The 19,554-nt window shown below is 36.8% G+C and overlaps 1 protein-coding gene across 1 annotated transcript; it reads right to left on the bottom strand.

Moving 5' to 3' along the window:
- Positions 1 to 1,451: 1,451 nt before the first annotated feature.
- On the bottom strand, positions 1,452 to 17,254 carry EQTN (equatorin; the record flags this gene model as incomplete). Its single annotated transcript, XM_080708954.1, has 6 exons — positions 1,452 to 1,614; positions 5,563 to 5,716; positions 8,045 to 8,104; positions 10,421 to 10,504; positions 11,939 to 12,025; positions 17,089 to 17,254. 6 exons carry the CDS (start codon positions 17,252 to 17,254, stop codon positions 1,452 to 1,454), a joined length of 714 nt encoding a protein of 237 aa, XP_080565080.1.
- Positions 17,255 to 19,554: the final 2,300 nt, after the last annotated feature.

Genomic DNA, 19,554 nt, shown 5'->3' with positions numbered 1-19,554 from the left:
CTGAGGCTGGCTTCAAACCTGTGCAATCCTCCTGTCTCAGCCTCCCAAGCACTGGAATTACAAGTGTGCACCACCATGCCCAGCTAAGGATTTTCAAGTATTGTATTATGCATACAGAAATAATGAAAACTAAAGCCTTCAGCTGCCCATTCTCCAAGAGAAAATAAAAGAGAAAAAACTGTATATTTTATGTCAAAATCTTTCATTCTAAAAATTCCCGCTCTTCATTCCATTTTATAGTAAGTAGCCAGAATTGAGTCAATGCTCCACTTCCTATAGACATAAAATGAAGGGTTGACAGGGAATTGTAACAGTGACCACTCCCTTGGGAGTTGTCCTTGGCAAGGTTACTTTGCTTCTCCTCTTTTGGACATTAACCAAGACTGCTTTCCTTCCTTAATCCTTTTGATGTCTTCTCCCTTTTTCCTGGCATACTAAATTACAAAGAATAGCCCCAACAATTTACATGGATAAAATGTTAACTGCTAAATAATTTTCTTTAGATTTACATCTAGTGACCTTCAGATAACATCACAATGTGTAATACCCCTCCTTGTTCTTTTAGTCCTGGGCATCAACTATCATAAATTATGTAAACTGCTGTGAGGTTTAACCTGCAGGAAATTAATGACTAAAAAAATACTACAGGAAACACCTCAGGAGGTCAAGGTCCAATTGCATTGCCCCAGAGAAGGACCCCCCCCAACAAAACAAAACAGGAGGCACATACCCTGGACAATAAGGATACTCAGCACAGTCTTTCTACCTTGCTCTTCCTTTTTTTTTTTCTATATAGAAGGAATCTCTAAGGATGGAGAACCTTGAGTCTTTGAAGATGAAGCTTTGAGGAAAATAGATGGACCTCTCCATCTTCAAAGGTATTTGCTCTTAAATAAACCCGATTCCTTCCTACCAACTCTAATTTCCCAAATATTGGCAGTCAAGTGATGAGTAGCTCAGACATTAGTCTATTAACACAAAGTCACTTAGCCTGGCAAGGTAGCTCATGCTTGTAATCCCAGCATTCGGGAGGCTGAGACTGGAGGATCGCAGTTTGCGGACAGCCTCAGCTACTTAGTGAGGCCCTCTGCAACTCAGTGAGACCCTGTTTCAAAATAAAGAATAAAAAACAGGGCAGGAGGTGTAGCTCAGAGGTCAAATGCCCCTGGGTTCCATCCCTAGACCCACATAAATAAATAAATAAATAAATAAATAAATAAATAAATAAATAAAATAAAGATACTGGAAATTTAAATGTCTCAGAAGTTTCAAAATGATAACATTAATGTGAGACACAAAGATCTTTTTTTATGACAAAAGAATAAATGTTATTTATTCAACTGTATAGAAGTTCTCACTTGGTTCCTCATTCTTAAGTAAGCACGACTTATCATTTAAACCTGTATCATCTGAGCCTGTGGAAATCACATCCATCATATTTTTCCATTTTGTCAATCTTGTGCCTGATTTTTCCACAACTCTGAGGTGCCCCAAAGTGTGCTGCTCTCTGCACTCTTAGAAAAAGATGTGTCTGATACACCTTCTGATGGATGAAAGTAAGATAAATTTGCCAGGTCTGGGTTGATGGAGTATTGACTGTCACAACTTTTGTAACTGAAAAACAAAAGAACAGAACAAGAATTGTTTTTAATTGTGTACATTTGTAGATCAACTTTAAAAATATTTAAAATTAAAACAAATAATGTCTAGTGTATTACTTAATAAATGGTTTAAGTTATATAGTTTTTCTTTAATAATATTATTATATTTAACTTTTGTTTGAACTGAGCATTTGCAAACCTCAGTAATATAATTTAGAAACCAATTTACTAAAACAGTAAAGGTTGTCTTAATAAAAGTTGAATAAAAACTTGTAAAATAAAATAGAGTTGGGGATAAATAAATAGAGTTGGGTCTGAGAATGATACCACTCATCAAAAATACCACAATCAAAACAATGAAATTAATGATAATTATGAACATTAAATAATTCTGTTAGTATTTTTAAAGTAACCTGTAATATTGTATTTTTAAATAATATATTAATTTGGGTTTGAGTTGATTTTTTTTATGGTACTAGGGGTGGAGCTTGGGCTTTTCTACCTCTGGGCTATACTCCCAGACCTATTTTATATTTTATGTGGAAAAAGGGTCTCACTAAGTTGCTGAGAGCCTTACTCAGTAGCTGAGGCTGGCTTCGAACCTGTGCGATCCTCCTGTCTCAGCCTCCCAAGTGCTGGGATTACAAGTGTGTGCCACCAAGCCTGGCTTCAGTTGAATTTAATGTTTTTATAAAAATGAACAGAGGCATAGGCCTCAAAGAATAAATGAGAGGGAGAGAGAGAGAGAGAGAGAGAGAGAGAGACAGACAGACAGACAGACAGACAGACAGACAGACAGACATAGATAATTTGTAGTATTTTGAGATCTCAGGTGAGGCTTGCTTCAATGAAAAAATGTTAGACCCGACATGAGAGGACTTCCGGGAAGATGGCGACCGAGAAAAGCGGGGCTTAAGAGCCCCGCTAACAACCAATCTCCATTACCACAAAATCAGTGCCTTTCATAGCCAGAAAACACCATCACCAGAGAAACAAAAAAATCACCAGGCTCCAGAGAGAAAGCGGACTGAGAACAGAGCTCAGAGCCACAGAGGAGATACACCGGCCTCATGCCCGAGGACGCGGCAGCAGCACCATACTGCCGGCGGCAGCGGCGAATTCACTGGACGGCTACAGCAAGCCGAGGTGAGCCGCTGCGGAACAGCCAGGCGGGATCTTTCGGCGCAGGGACCATCTAAAGCTCCCAGTGGCTGAGCTCAGCACACGCTTCTGGGACTCAGAGTCGAACTCAAAACCAAGAAGAAACACGCCAGCCTCACGGCCGAGGGCATAGCAGCGGCATGATATTGCCACCGGCGGCAGCAGCAGCGAATTCACCGAGTCTAGTACAGCTACATCTGTGAACTCAAGAACAGTGAGTCAAATTGCGGGCCACAGAGGAGAAATCCCAGTACTGTACTCACTGGGACTTGACCCAGTGGGGGAGTGGCGGTGGCAGAGATATCACACCACAGGAGAACGTGCAACCTGGCAACCCCCATGGTCTAAAGCAGCCTCTATCAACTCCCTGGGTCGGAGACTCTGTGATACAACCCAGTAAAGGAGTAGTGGGGTCAGAGATACTACTGACTCGAGATCCAGAGCACCTTAAGTGAAGTCATAGTGACCCAAGGGAAGAACCCAGAGAAGGTACAAACTTCCGAAATCATGGGAAAGAGGAATAACACTGGAGCAATGAATGCCCACAACCCCACAACATCAGGACCCGATAAAACAGAAAATCAGAGATTTCTAGAAGATCAAATCAGGAAAATAACTGTAGAAATAATAGAGGTGCTTCGAAAAGAACTCAGAGAGAGCCAAAAAGAGATAAAGGATGCAATTAATGAAGTAAAGGCCTCAATTCAAAGCACAAACAACCGATTAGACCACATGGAGAACAGAATCTCGCTCTTAGAAGATGATCATTCCAAAAATGAACGCATAGTTTCTAATCTAGAAAAAAATATCCGACAGCAGGAATCTGACATTGAAGAAATATGGGCCCATTTTAAGAGACCTAACCTAAGAATAATTGGAATAGAGGAGGGAAAAGAAAGTGATACCAAAGGGATTGACAATCTCTTCAAGGAAGTAATAGCAGAAAATTTTCCAAACATAGAGCAAGAGGTTGATACACAGGTCCAGGAAACTTATAGAACTCCCTTTAGACAGGATCGGAGAAGAGGATCCCCATGCCACATAATTGTCAAAATGACCAATGTAAAAGCCAAGCAGAGAATCTTAAAGGCAACAAAAGCAAAGGGCCAAGTGACATTCAGAGGCAAACCAATTAGAATCACTCCAGACTTCCCAAACCAAGTCATGAGAGCCAGAAGGGCCTGGAGTAACATATTCCAAACTCTGAAAGAAAACAACTTTCAGCCAAAAATGTCCTACCCAGCAAAACTTTCTATCAAATTAGATGGAGAAATAAGAAGCTTCCATGACAAACAGAAACTGAAGGAATTTATGTCTTCAAAACCAGCGCTGGAGAAAATACTCAAAGAGATTAACTACAAAGAAGAAATAGGTAACACACACCAGAACCAGAGAAACAAGATTTTCCATCCAACAGACAACTAAGATTGGTTATCTGTGGAGATTCATTATTTATGTTAGTCTTTTACCTATCTCTAAATGGTATTGTTTGCCTTTATTGTTGTTAATTTTTAGGATTTCTAGTTGGAATATTAATATACCTTCAGATATAGCATTTGCAAATATTTTATCCCATTCTATTAGTAATTTTAACTGTTTACATTGTCTTTGGATATACAATATTTTTTTATTTTTTAGGGAGTTTGTATACTCTTCTGTTGCCTGTGCCATAGAAATCATATCCAAGAAATCAATGCCAATTTTAATGTTGTGAGGTTTTATGACCCAGATTTTCTTCTAAAAGTTTGTAGTCTTAAGATTTATATTTAGGTCTTTTATCTATTTTGAGTTAATATTTGTATATGGGATTAGGTAAGGGCCCAATTTTATTCTTTTCCATGTAAATATTATTTTTCAACGATATTTAGTTAAAAGATTATTATTTCCACCACCAAATGTTCATGGAAACCTTGTCAAAAATAACTTGACAATATAGGGGAAAATTTAGCTCTAGGCTTTTATTTAACTCCAATGGTTTATATATCTGCCTCTAGAACAGTACTACACTGTTTCAATTATTGTAGCTTTATATGGTTTGAAATCAGAAAATATATATCTTCTAGCTTTGTTCTTTTTCAAGATCATTTTGGGTATCTAGAGTCCATATTCCATATTAGGATAGATTTTTTTTCTGAAAAATAAATATATAAATATATGATAGTTTCACCTAAAAAAATAGAAAAAAATATTCTCTGGTAAGAAAGAAAGCAAAAAGAAATATTGAAATGTTATCTTTAAGTCATCAAAAGCTTGGTATCAGACAAATGAAACTGTTATGTGAAATTATCATTTTTAATTTTGGATAAATTGCTATAATACTAGATGTCAACCACTAAGCCAAGCATGGGAAGGAGGGATGGGGAGAGAATGGGGTGGGGATCGGGTGGGGGCTGACTGGGCGATATGTGCATGTATTTCTACAAAAGTTTGTATCCCACTATGATGTATGAATACAGTGCACCAATAAAAAAAATAAAAAAAGAAAAAAAATGTTAGACCCTGAGCAGATGTGTTATTTATATTTTTTAAGAGCAATGTATACATTGTATTCTTTCCAATTGACTAAGATAATTTCTGTCTCTGGATGACTATTTAAAATACTGGAGAAAAGTTCAAGTGGGATATTCCCTGAGAGATGACCCCAGCATCTTTCTGAATAGGGTAAATGGAGTCAAACTTTATACCTTATAGATATATTACTCAGGAGTGACATTTTGCTAGCAGCTTACTCAAGGCAGGAGGGAGAAAGCTTTGTATTAAGCATCACTCACGGAGCACACAGAGCGGTCTACAGGCTTACCTGAGCTGATTCAATTTGTACATTGTGGCGAGACAGCATGCCAAGAGGGGGATAAAAAGAATGAGGCTCATCAAAGAGATGCCCAGCATTAACTTGATCTTGATTTGTTCCATCTCTGCCAGTGTGTTTTTATTTGTAGAATTCAAATCAGAGCCTGGGGAGAAAAAGAAAATGCAAGGGAAAACAGTGTGTGCAGTATGTTTTCCTGGAGCATAAGGATTGTAAATCAAGTGCAGAAAAGCCCTACACTATCTGTACTATCCATCATAGTCCCTCACCCCAGACACCACCAGGAAGAAGGATGCTTCCCATGCCAACCATTCATAGCTTTTCCCCTTCACCTTTAGCTTTTTAACTTTTATGTAATTTTGGAGGTACCATCCTGAGCTCTATTTCACGGGATCACAGGGGGTTATGCAAGTCCACATGTCACATAGCTAGCAAGTGGCAAAATCAGTTGTTTTTGTGGTACTAGGGATTAAACCCAGGGGCATTATACCTTTGAGCTATACCCTCATCCCTATGTTATTTTTTGTTTTGAAATGGGGTATCACTTAGTAGCTGAGGGCCTTGTTAAGTTGCTGAGGCTGGCTGCGAACCTATGACCCTAGCCAGGAGTGGTGGTGCACGCTTGTAATCCCAGTACTTGGGAGGCTGAGAGTAGAAGATCTCAGATTGGAGACTAGACTCCAAAACCTAGTGAGACTGTCAGAAACCTTGAAAAACCCTATCTCAAAACAAAAAATAAAAAAGGGCTGAGAGTGTATTTTGGGACTAGAATTCCCCTGGGTTCAATCCCAATTACCACAAAACAAAACAAAACAAAACAAAACAAAACAAACAAAACAACCAACCTACAATCCTCTTGTCTCAGCCTCCCAAGCTCCCAAGTACTGTGATTATGTGTGCCACCATGCCCAGCACAAAATCAGGTTTTTTTATTTGGTTGGTTGGTTGGTTGTTTTTTTTTCATGGTACTGGGGGTGGAACCCAGTGATTTTCTACCTCCGGGCTTTACTCCCAGACCTATTTTATATTTTATTTGGAAACAGGGTCTCACTAAGTTGCTGAGAGCCTCACTAAATAGCTGAGGCTGCCTTTGAACCTGTGAGATCCTCCTGTCTCAGCCTCCCAATTGCTGGGATTACAAGTGTGTGCCACCACACCCAGCTACAAAATCAGTTTTAAACCCAGATTATCAGATGTCAAGATGTGTAGTTAGCAGATTTTCTCCGTCTTTCCTAGAAAGCATTTTTAATAATCTATCACCTCCAAAGAGATAACTGTTACATTAATTAACAAACACATCTAGTCAATCAGGAGAAAAAGGTGATGCTATGTTGCTGCCACATGTGCTAATTTTTAAAATAAGAGGATGGTATACTGGAGGATTTCTCCATGAGACTCAAGAGCTAAGGTTGACATTTAATTATTAAGAAGATTAGACCTAGTGTACTTGACATTACAACAAGAAGTGCAAACATCCTTTTCAACTTTCTAAAATAAGTAAACTAAAAAATTGTGTCTGGTCCAGAGACACTAAAAATCTTTCTAATAAATCTAGCAATGAGAACACCTCTTCACTGCCATCTTTTACATTTTCTTGAATATACACTGGACTTACTAAGCTTTTTTAAATGATGGATTTAGATGACCCTGTTGTCATTTCTTTCCTTTTTCACCAAGCCCGCTCCTCAATGTTCCAAGGGTCTACACTATTTTCTAGGTAATATTTAGATAACAAGCAAAAATAATTTTCCATGTCTAAGTTCTCTTATTTTTAAAAGTTGTAATTGTCAGAATGTGACCTTGGATTAAGTGGGGTGAAATGTATCCAATTGTCAATGTCTGTTAGTGGCCTTGAGACCAATTATTCTGGGAATAATACATCAAATTATGCTAAAACATTGTGGACAAGTTAAAACAGGTGGAAAAGTTGCTTTTCCACCTGCTTAAGGGTCTTTACAAACCCATAGAATTGTACAATATGAAGGGTGACCCCTAAGGCAAAATACAAACTTCGGTCAATTATAATGTATCAATATTAGTTCATAAACCTTAATTCCCCATCCCAATAGCAGATGTTGATATTAGGGAAAACGGAAGGAGATGAGATATGGGAACTCTGTACATCAGCTAAAGTTTTCTTTAAGCCTAAAACTCCTTTAAGACTAAAACCTATTTTTAAAAAGACTGCATTCTGTATATAATCCACTACCCTGCTCTATTTACTTTGTCTCTTTAAAAGTAGAAGCTATAAACAGGAAGATGAGTGTCAGTCATCTACAAACCTGTAACTTGAGAGGAACATTCAGGAACTGGAACTCTCCCCAGACAGTGCAGGCCCTCTTTGATGTGAAGTTAGCCACCAGGACACCCTCCTACACATACCACACTTTTACTAAAGAGCATAGTATTGCCATGCAGACACTCAGATGTGTGCATGTCTACGTATCTATTAACTGAAGTACTTTGTTCTTACCTGGAATCTGTCTATATAATAGATCTTTATCATCCATTTCCATAGTTGGTCCATGTAAAGCTGTTAAGACAATAGATTGGTGTGATGGCAAACAACGTTCATTGGTGAGATTACTGCATGTGTTTGAGTGTGTGTGTACATGGTATGTATGGGTCTGTTCTCTTTATTCATAGTAATTATGTTCTATAGAGTATATATAGTAACCAACACTATAATTCATGCTGAAAACCTAACACACGTATTTTCTCCTTAAGGCCACATTATAGCCTTCTTGTTTTTGGAAACATTAACCAGCAATTTATTACTACACATGGGGGACAGCTCAGACAATTAAAAAAATTTTGTTTTTGGTGGTACTGGGGTTCCCGGAAATGCTTCTACCTCCAGGCTACACTCCCAGACCTATTATACTTTTTTATTTGGAAACAGGGTTTCCTAAGCCAGCCTGGCTGGCTTTGAACCTGCGCGATCCTCCTGTCTCCGCCTCCCAAGGTGGGGATTACAAACGTGTGCCACCACGCCCGGAAGACAATTAAAATTTTTTTGAATCTCTGCCAATGTCCACAAATGACCTTAAAGCTGCTACAAGTATTGATTTTTGGATGACAAAGCGATCTTAGTGAGTAGATGATATAGAATACAGACACAGACCATGCAAACAATGAAGACTGACTGCATATGATATATATTTATATTTAGCATGTATATGTGTCTTTGTGATACATACATTATTTTATATATGTATATATGCATGTGCATTTATGTATGCATGCATATATGTATGTTTTATTGTATATGTATGTTTATATATACACATTACTTTTCATGTATGCATATATTTTGATATATACTTTTCATTTACACATGTATCTCTGTGTGTATATGCACACACTGCTCCAAACACAAAAAAGGATGATTGATATTAGGTTTGAGACTAGTTTAAGATTTTTAATTTTACCCCAATTTTTTTAAAATTGCAAATTACATTGAATAACCAGATTTTAACTTCTTGTTGTTGTTGTTGTTGTACGGGGGATTGAACCCAGAGGTGTTCAACTGCTGAGCTACATCCTCAACCCCATTTTATTTTTTATTCAAAACAGTCTCACTAAGTTACAGAAGGCTGACCTTGAACCTGTGATACTCCTTGTCTCAGCCTTCCAAGTACTGGGATTACATGCATCTGTTTTTTGTTTTTTGTGTTTTTTTGGTGGTTCTGGGGGTGGAACCCAGAGGCTTTCTACCTCCGGGCTATACTCCCAGACCTTTCTTATATTTTATTTGGAAACAGGGTCTCACTAAGTTGCTGAGAGCCTCACTAAGTAGCTGAGGCTGGCTTCGAACCTGTGCGATCCTCCTGTCTCAGCCTCCCAAGCGCGGGGATTACAAGCGTGCGCCACCACGCCTGGCAAACATGCATCTGTCACCACACCTGGTTCACATTTTTAAAAGAAAAAAACTTTTGTGGGGTGGAAATCAGAAACTGACTTTTTCACCTCTCTGGGCTTGTATTGAATTTTATATAACATATACCAACAAAACATTGACTTACTGAGTTTTAGTATTGTAGTAAGTGACTATTCTTACACAAGATTTCAGAAAACCAAAACATTTCTCAAGAAACTGTATGAATTTACCTTTAGCTAACATTGTCCAAAATGCAGGCACATTTGGGGTTGATTCTAAATAAGAAAAGAAAGAAGAAATAAAGAACCATGAACGACAGGTAAGAATCCATTGTCTTCTGTTAGACTATTCATTTGAGGTTTTAGTGGAGAACCATCTGGGTTCTTATGGCTTCACAAATATTTAATAAGAAACAATATTCTTGGTAGAAAAATAGCATGGCATTTTGGATTTTATAGTCTTCCACTCAAAAACCTACTCCTTTGAATAATCTTAGTAAACACTATGCATTGATTTTAAAATGATACATTTATTCCTCAAGCAGGTAAAGATTTTTACATTATCATAAAATAAATTTAAATTAAAATATAATCAATACCTTTTATTTGTATAAATATTAACTCATATCTGTATAAATAAAATAAGTTTATATTAATAAATATTTTTTATTTTATATAGTATAAGTATGTGTACATTTAAGAATATAGATTTTATGTAGATATAAATATGACAGATTTTACTAAAATAAACTTAAGTTTCTAAAAACTCAGTTCTACTCCTTGCCAGGTACATCCAAAATTTGACTGAGACATTCACCATGTAAAAGATTTTGCAGTGATTTTAAAATGTAGCAGTGTAAATTCTTTAAGCACACTATTCCATTATGTTATGCTCAGAGTAGTGAAACTTAAAAGTTTAAGTCATATAATGATGCGTTCCAGATATGAATACAGTATAGTAGTTTAGTACTTTGCATATGTCTATGAGACTGTCTTTTAGAAGATTTTTCTTCTTTCTTGGTGGGTTTTCCAGTTGTTGCGTTGACAGTTTTATCTAGGAAAAGTGATACAGGATTATCAGCACATAAAAACACTGAGTAAACATCAATGATTATGTATATTTTAAGTTAAAAATGCAGTAAAGACAAGGAGAGAGAAATGATGAAAGATGTTGCCCTTTTTCTGCAGTAACTTGGGAGAAGAGCACCTGGTGGTGTAGCCTGCCTTCTTGTCCTCACAGCTGACTGTATTGATTGACGGATTGATTCCAGGGATGGAACCCGGGGGTCTTTAACTTCTGGGCTACACCCCTAGACCTATTTTGTATTTTATTTGGAAACAGAGTGTTACTAAGTAGCTGAGAGCCTCACTAAATTGCTGAGGCTGGCTTTGAACCTGGAATCCTCCTTCCTCAGCTTCCCAAAAACTGGGATTACAAGCGTGGGCCACTACAACTGGGGAGCTGTTTTTAAATCAGCAATCTTAGTCACAAATATCCTGGAGGTCTCCGTTTCTTTGAGGAGTTTGTTCTCTAGAATGTCCCTGCCATGGCAGCCTGTCTCTTTCGCATGCTGCTTTTAACATTGTGGTGAATTCTGATCCCCTTCCAATTTGCTATGGCAGTCCTCTGGGGCTTGATTTGTGGGAGTGTTTGGGAATCAGTGTTTTGGAATCTCTTCTGGACTACCAATGGTAGCCTACATCATAAGGGACTTGGAGGCCCTTGATCTGCTTAAGAATTGATAGTATCTTGTCCCAAATATCTCAAGATGTTGCTTCTGTGTACAAGCAAGATTCCCATGAAGGATTATCTTTTTTATTTGGTTTATTTTTATTTTTATTTTTGTAGTACTGGGAATGGATACCAGAGGCATTCTACCTCCGAGAGACACCCCCACCCTATTTTTTATTCTTTATTTTGAAACAGGGTCTCACTGAATTGCAAAGGGCCTCACTAAGTAGCTGAGGCTGGCCACAAATTGCGATCTTCCTGTCTCAGCCTCCCATATGGTGGGATTACAAGCATGCACTGCCATGTCCAGCTAGGGATTATCTAATTAATGTGTATCTTGAAAATATCACTCTAGGTTTGGAATTGCTCAGAATACTCACTATTGCCAAGTAGTGTTACTAGCAAGCAGGCATTGATTAGTGTGGCTTTTATTTATATTAAAATTGTCATAGGTAGAAACCTAGTTGTCTTTGCATGCAAACCAAATATATGAGGTTTAGAAAGGGAAGAACTCCTATGCCTTTTGGAGTGACCAGTACAATGCATGCGGAGCCTTGCGGTGTGGGAGAAGTGTAGGGAAGAGCCCAGGGGGTGACTGGGGGACTTGGCTGGGTTCCCGGATCATAGAATCTGCTTTGGAGGAACATTTCAGGCTTGTTAAGGAATTAAGATGTCTTTACTACACTACACTCTAGTGATATTTGAAGTCTTGCTTTAAAGACTTTCACATGTAGAACAGTATCTCTCAGTACTTACAGGTATCTAAATAAATTCTCACATCAGTTGTGACTGTCAGGGATATTTCAGACTCTGTGCCATTTGGATTATTTGTGGTGAACACATCTAAAATCATGAAATCGAATGCGTTAGTAACCAGCTAAGTCACTGCCTGCCCATTACATTTTCCCTCAGAATATTTTCTCTTTATGCACTCACTGATTGAAAAGAATTATAAAAAATACTTGTGACAATTTTATCTTTAAAATTAAAAACTAGGCATGCTGGTGCACTTGTAATCACAGCATTCGGGAGGCTGAGACAGGAGGATCGCGATTCCAGGACAGCCTCAGCTACTTAGTGAGGCCCTTTGCAACTCAGTGAGACCCTGTTTCAAAATAAAGAATAAAAAATAGGGCTGGGGATGTAGTTTGGACGTAGAATGCCCCTAGGTTCCATCCCTAGGACCACAAAAAATAAAAAAAATAAAATATTCTGAGTAAGGAGGCATATACCTATAATACCATCTTCTTGGGAGGCAGAGGTAGGAAGATCACAAATCTGAGGCCAGTCTGGGTAACTTAATGAGACTGCATCTCACAGTAAAATAAAATCATGCCTGGGGGTTAGCTCCGTGATAAGACACCTGTCTCACTTGCCTAATGCCTGGGATTCAATCTCCAGTACAGAAAAGAAAAAAAAAAAGGAAAATAAAAGGAAAGTGGAAAAGGGTCAAAGTGAAAATTCATTAGGGAAAATAAAACATCCAAGCTAGTATTTATTTCTGTTAAGACTCTGAAAAGCAATTATTGAGGAAATTCACAGGAAAAAGAAACTAATTGCAGACCAGATGCCAAAGCAGATTTATACATGTGTGATATTATTCCCCCTTGTATTGACATTATCAATGATCAAGTAGGAATGAGTCATTTGAAATTTCTGTTAGACTATGGAACACTTTAGCTTAATATCCATGCAAACCTAACAACAAAAAAGGTCTCCCAAATATATTTGCATATAATATTTAGAATATATTTAGAATATATACATTATATATTTCTGTTTCTAAAAATTGTTAGTGGATTAGCCGGGCGTGGTGGCGCACGCTTGTAATCCCAGCATTCGGGAGGCTGAGACCAGAGGATCGCGGTTCGTGGACAGCCTCAGCTACTTAGTGAGGCTCTTTGCCACTCAGCGAGACCCAGTTTCAAAATAAAGAATAAAAAATAGGGCAGGGGGTGTAGGTTGGAGGTCGAATGCCCCTGGGTTTTATCCCCAGACCCGCAAAAAAAAAAAAAAAAGTTGTCAGTGGGTTGGTTGTAATTCAAAACTAAATTTACTCAGCCAAGGGGTTAATTAATCTAAATGGGGTGAAGATGATGGACTGAACAGACATACACATCTGTCTCTTCTCTCCAAAATCTCATGGATTAAAGAAAAATTTATACACACATAGTATATGTTTATATTTTAATATTTACATAGGTATTAATTTGACCCAACACACACACACACACACACCCCTAAAAGATGGTGCCATTCATATATTATCATTTTGCAGAATTCCTAAGGTAGATGTATGGAAAAATAAAACAAAAGGGAAACAGGCCAGCATTTGTGTTGTGATTTTCATAAGAATTAAAATGTCCTAGGATAAATACTCTAGCTTGTAGGCTTGAGTAGAGACTTCCTCAGTAAGACCCCAAGCCTCAGGAAATAAAGAATTAATATGTGGGATGGCATCAAATTAAAAAGTTTTCATGCAGCAAAGAAAACAATAAAGAGTCTAAAGAGAAAGCCTAGAGAATGGGAGAAAAATTTGCTGATCTTATGATGGAGGATTAATATTTAGAATATGTAAATGACTTAAAACATTAAAAAAACACAACCCAATCAGAAAATGGGCAATTGAACTTCTAGAAAGAAGATGTACAAATAGCCGATAAATAAATTTAAAAAGTTCAACACCATTAGCAATCAGAGAGAAATGCAAATCTAAACTACACTGAGAGTCCATATGACTCCAGTTAGAATGACAATCATTAAGAATAATAACAAAAATAATAACTGCTAGTGAGGATGTGTGGAAATTCTTATACACTGTGGGGAGAATGGTAAATTAATACAACAATGAAGATCAGAATGGAGATTCCTCAATAGAAAAGAAACCATCATATGACTCACCTGTCTTACTCCTTGGTATCTTCCCAAAAGAATTAAAGTCAGAATACTACAGTAATACATGCACATCCATGATCCATAGTTATAGCAGCATAATTCACAACAGCCAAAATATGGAACCAACTTAGATGTGTGTCAATAGGTGAATGGATAATGAAAATGTGGTATATACAAACAATGAAATTTTACTTAGCTATAAAGAATAATAAAATTATGACATTTTCAAGTAAATGGATGAAACTAAAGAAGAGCATGCTAAGTGACACTAGCCAGTTTCAGAAAGTCAAGGTTCATGTATTTTCTCTAATATGTGGAAGCTAGAGAGGAAATAGAAAACAAAAGGGACTTCAGATAAATGATGAGACCAGAAGAACAGTGGAAGGGGATTGGGGGAGAGAGTAGAGGGGAGAGGAGGGAAAAAAGGAGGATTGATCAAGGAAAGAGTTCAAATGATGCGGTGTACATAAAGGTACCGCTGCCAATCTCACTGACATATCGGAAGAAGTGGAGAGTTGGGTAGGATCTGGAGAGAATTACAAGTGCTTTGTGCATGTGTGTGTATCACTTTGAACCTCACTATAATATATAATTACAGTGCACCAATTCAAGTTTATGTAAGAATTTTAAAATGGGATGAAATAATATAATGCCTGGGTATTTTTGTTAACAGATGGATCGGAAAGAGAACAATAAAATGGGTAATAAATGAGCCAATTTCATATGGGAACTAGATCTCAGTAAATTTATCATATAAGTAGATAATCAGTGTTGGGCAATTGGCTATCTTCTTTGAAAATATGTTTTAACCTATTTAATGGTACAGATAAAAATAAAGACCTAATAGTTGAAAAAATAGCAAATTATTAGAAGGTAGAAAAATAATTTAGCATCTTGCATTGAATAAGTCCCAAGGAAGACCTCAAATACAGAATTTATAAAGGAATTAAAAAATTGATTTTTATAAAACTGGAAATCTGCAATTAAAGGTTCTAAAGCTTAATGAAAGTTACAGCCATGGAGGAAATTGCTAATACATTTATCATAGAAAAAGATCATACTATTTATAAAAAGAACCCTTGCAAATCAATGAAAATACAACCTAATAGAAAAATATGAACAGTTAAATCACAGAAGTAGAAATAAAAAAAATACCCAATAAACAGAGGGAGACTACTCAGGAAGCAATTAAGAGTGTAAATGAGAAAAGCAATGATAATATATTTCTCAATTATCCCACTCACAAAATATTATTATTGCAGATATTCATTATGGAGAATTCTTTGAACTATAATTTGGTAAATAGTTTTCAGAGTGCAATTGGGTGGGGTTTTTTTTAATCAATACTTCAAAATTATACTCTTTATTTAATTATTTCAGCACTTGGTTTCTAGCCAAAAAGATAGCCAAGCGCATATATGAGAAGAATGTCTAGGGAAAATCGCCCACATCTAAGTGTTCTCTAATGAGATAACTGATTGACATCATTTTGTGAAATTCTGTGCATTCATTAAAAATAATGAGGTACACGTGAAAACAGCTCCAGCGTTATGAGAAGAGTTCGCAGTATAAAATAATTTATGTTATGTGTGTGCAGAGGCCTCCGATGGTCACCTAGACACCACTCCTGCCTCTGCTTCCAGGTAACTGTGACACCGCTGTAGGGATATTTTTTTTTTTTTACTTACACAATAGGGATATTGATTTGTTAAAGAGAAAACAGAAGCACAAGTTGTGGATTATAGTTTTCAAAGCATTGGTGTATAGACATATCTTTATTGGTTTTCTATTTTTATTTGATTAATGTTAGTAAAGTTCACAGAATAATCTTAGGTGTTTTCCCAATAACAGTTTCTTATGATTTTTTTTTCTTTTACTTTTTAGAACGGCTTGTAAAGACATGGGAAAGAAACCCATATGAGGAAGGGTGAGTCATAAACTGAACTGTAATGGACCTTTCAAACATCTAAGACGTCACTTTGTCCTAAGTTGAATTGTATCCACTCTGAAAAAGTCTATGGTGAAGTTCTAGCCTCTCATCCCATGTAACTCAGACTGTGACTTAGGAAACCAATATGTATCTCTAAACAAATATTTAACTCCTACTAAATTTGGTCAATTTTTTTGCTAACGCAAATGATGATCCATGGTGGTCAGAGTAATCACCAAAGGAACCTTATTAAAGTTCATCACATTTCATGGGGAAAAAAAGTTTTTGGAAAAAAAAGGATTTCATTTTACATGCTGAAAAGTCTATAAGGTAAATCAGATTTTGTAGGGGCTGTTACTATTTTTTTGGCAGGGGGTTTGCTCAGAATGGAATCCAAAGCCTTGTACCTGCTAAGGCAGCGCTCTAAACCTGAGTCAGACCCCAGCCCTGGTAATTAGAATTTAAGAAGGAGAAAACAAAATGACTATGGGAGTTCGGGAGAGTTAAGATAAATCAAATGAGTACAGAGCACAGCCAGCTGTGTGTGTGTGTGTGTGTGTGTGTGTGTGTGTGTGTGTGTGTGTGTGTGTGGTGTGTTGCTGGGGATGGAAGCCAGGGACATTCTACCTTTGAGCTACACTTGGAGCATTATTTTTGTTCTTTTATTTATTTATTTATTTATTTATTTATTTATTTATTTATTTATTTATTTTTTGGTGGTAGTGGGGTTCCTGGAAACCCTTCTACGCTCCCAGACACCTAATTTTTTATATATTTTTATTTGGAAACAGGGTCTCTTAAGCCAGCGAGGCTGGCTTCAAACCTGTGGGATCCTCCTGTTTCCGCCTCCCAAGAGCAGGGATTACAAGCGTGCGCCACCATGCCTGGCTTGTTCTTTGATTTTTGAAACAGGGCCTAGGTTGTGGATGGCCTCACTAAATTGCTGAGGCTGGCCTTGAACCTGCAAACCTCCCACCTCAGCCTTCCAATTACTGGGATTATAAACATGCACCACCATGCCCACTACAGACAGCTTTTTGTTTTAGCTTTTTACATATTATTATTAACTTTAAAGACTTACATTGTTTTATATCTTTATAATAATTGCCAGTTTTCTCATTAGCAGGAATATTGTCTGTGTTCATGTCTCCTTTTTGAATAGAAGAAATCTCTTCTTCATATTTTTCAGGATAATCATCCATATTCTCATCTTCTTTATAATAGTCATCTTCTTTTAAATCTGTCATATCAGGTAACTCTAAAATACACACACACACACACACACACACACACACACACACACACACACACACCATGTATCACCAGGAATGCATTGATTTCTTCTGCTACTTTTTATTTTCTTTTTTTTTAAACAATAATGTTTCACCTGAAGAATTAAGTTAACTATGAATAGTAAAATTAGATAAACTATAGCAACTCTATTAAATGTTAACAGTTTAACATTCAAGATTGCAGATATCATAGGACATTAAGGTTCTACAGTTTTGAAAGTCAAGATATAGCTACATGATGTCCTATTTTATTTTAGTTTTTTATTTTTTGGTGGTCCTGGAGATTGAACCCAGGGACATTCTACCTCTGAGCTGCACCCCCAGTCCTATTTGTTCTTTCTTTCTTTCTTTCTTTCTTTCTTTCTTTTTCTTTCTTTTTCTCCCTTCCTTCCTTCCTTCCTTCCTTCCTGTCTGTCTTTATGTCTTTCTTCTCTTTCTCTCCTTTATTTCTTTTTCTTTTTTTCTTTCTCTCTTTTGCAGTACTGGGGATGGAACTCAAGGGCATTCTACATTCCAGCTATACCCCCAACCCTATTTCTTATTCTTTATTTCTAAGCAAGGTCTCGCTAGTTGTGGGGGCCTCACTAAGTAGCTGAGGCTGGCTGCAATCCTGCAATCCTCCCAAGTACTAGGATTACAAGTGTGTGCCACCATGCCCAGCTCATAATGTCCTATTAACTGAAATAATTTCCTTAAATACCTGCAACACTTTGTGAAGGCCTTTAAATCTCTGCTGAATAGATATACATATATGCATATATATGCATACATATATTTACTTATTGATGTATAGTAATTATACATCATAACTGAGTTCAGAGTGATAGAAACACATGCATACAGCACTTGACGTGTTTCCCTCCAGATTCCATCTGGCTTCCCCCTTCTCCCTGTACATATTATTGAAATTGGTACTAATAACTATATATGGACATTGCATTATTTGAACTGTTTCCTCCATCATGTCTCCCCTTTCACCTCCCCACCTCCCTCCCTGAATCCCTTTCCACAATTCTACTAGTATCTCCCTCGTTTATCTAAAATCTCTTTCGTTTCCCAATTTCTCTCTAGCTTCCACATAGGAGAGAAAACAGCTATCTTCTTTTGCTCACTGCATTTTTTCATAGATTTACAATTTAGATTTTAAATCTTTGCAGCACAGATTTAAAATTGAAATTATACCACATTTCCAACAATAAATTTTATATACTTTGTAGAAAATTGCCACTTAGCAATTTTTCATGATTAGGGGTCATTCTTCTGACCTGATTCTGTGAAATGTAAATTGCTTACTCACCTTCCATATTGGGCTTCGAATTGCTAACCTCTGAGGAAAAAACCCCAGATAAAAAAATAAGCAATATGAAAGTCATTGGGAATTGATGTGGTTTGTCCAGTGATCTGTTGCATCTCCTCAGTGTCCTTCCTGTGGCCCAGGAGGTCCTAGGACTAAACAGGACATTGTGACATCACAGCCCCTGGGGGCAGAATGCTGGGAGCCCTGTGACTCCTGCTCAAGCCTGGTTCATCTCTAGCACTATGATCACTTTTAATTTTTAAAAACAAACCATTATAAGATGTTCTCTAAAGGTTAAGAAATATGTTTTCATGAAGGGATATTAGTTATTGGTTGCTGGGTTTTAAAGAATTATTGAAATTGTTGCTAGTAAAATGAAAAAAGATAGTCTTGGTTTTTTGATATGTTATAATATATGTTTTGTTAAATATTGCAACCAAAATTGGTGACACAACTTAGAGAAAGCAAGTTTCAATCAAAATGCCCTGCCAATTCTGGCTCATGAACTATTTAACTATAGTTTTTTAGGAAAAAATTCTGAAACAGAACTTTTGAATTTTAAGACCTATATTTTTATAGGTCTTTTTTTAAAAAAACATATTCATTATACATTTTCATAAAACCATATTTTATTTCACACACAGAATGAGAAAATGATTTAATATTTAGCTGGTCAGAAGATGACTTGAGAACAGATAACATCATTCATGGATTACTTATATAAAAACTGAAGCTCTAAGCTATAAATAAAGTCAAGAAAGGGAAAGGTCAATGTTTCTCTTCCTGATGTTAAAGGGTCACCTCACTTCCCATTTCTTATTTCTAATTATTGTTGACAATAACCTCTCAACATTAAGAGGACATTTGTGATCTAAATGACAAATGCATCAGGAAAAAGCAGCTGACTTTAAAAGGACTCAAAGTTTTTTCAGTGCAGGAAAGCCCACTAATTAAGTCA

Source organism: Muscardinus avellanarius (genome assembly GCF_963383645.1).
Source record: "Muscardinus avellanarius genome assembly, chromosome: 13".
NCBI lineage: Eukaryota > Metazoa > Chordata > Mammalia > Rodentia > Gliridae > Muscardinus > Muscardinus avellanarius.
This window is presented reverse-complemented; position numbering and strand designations above follow the sequence as displayed.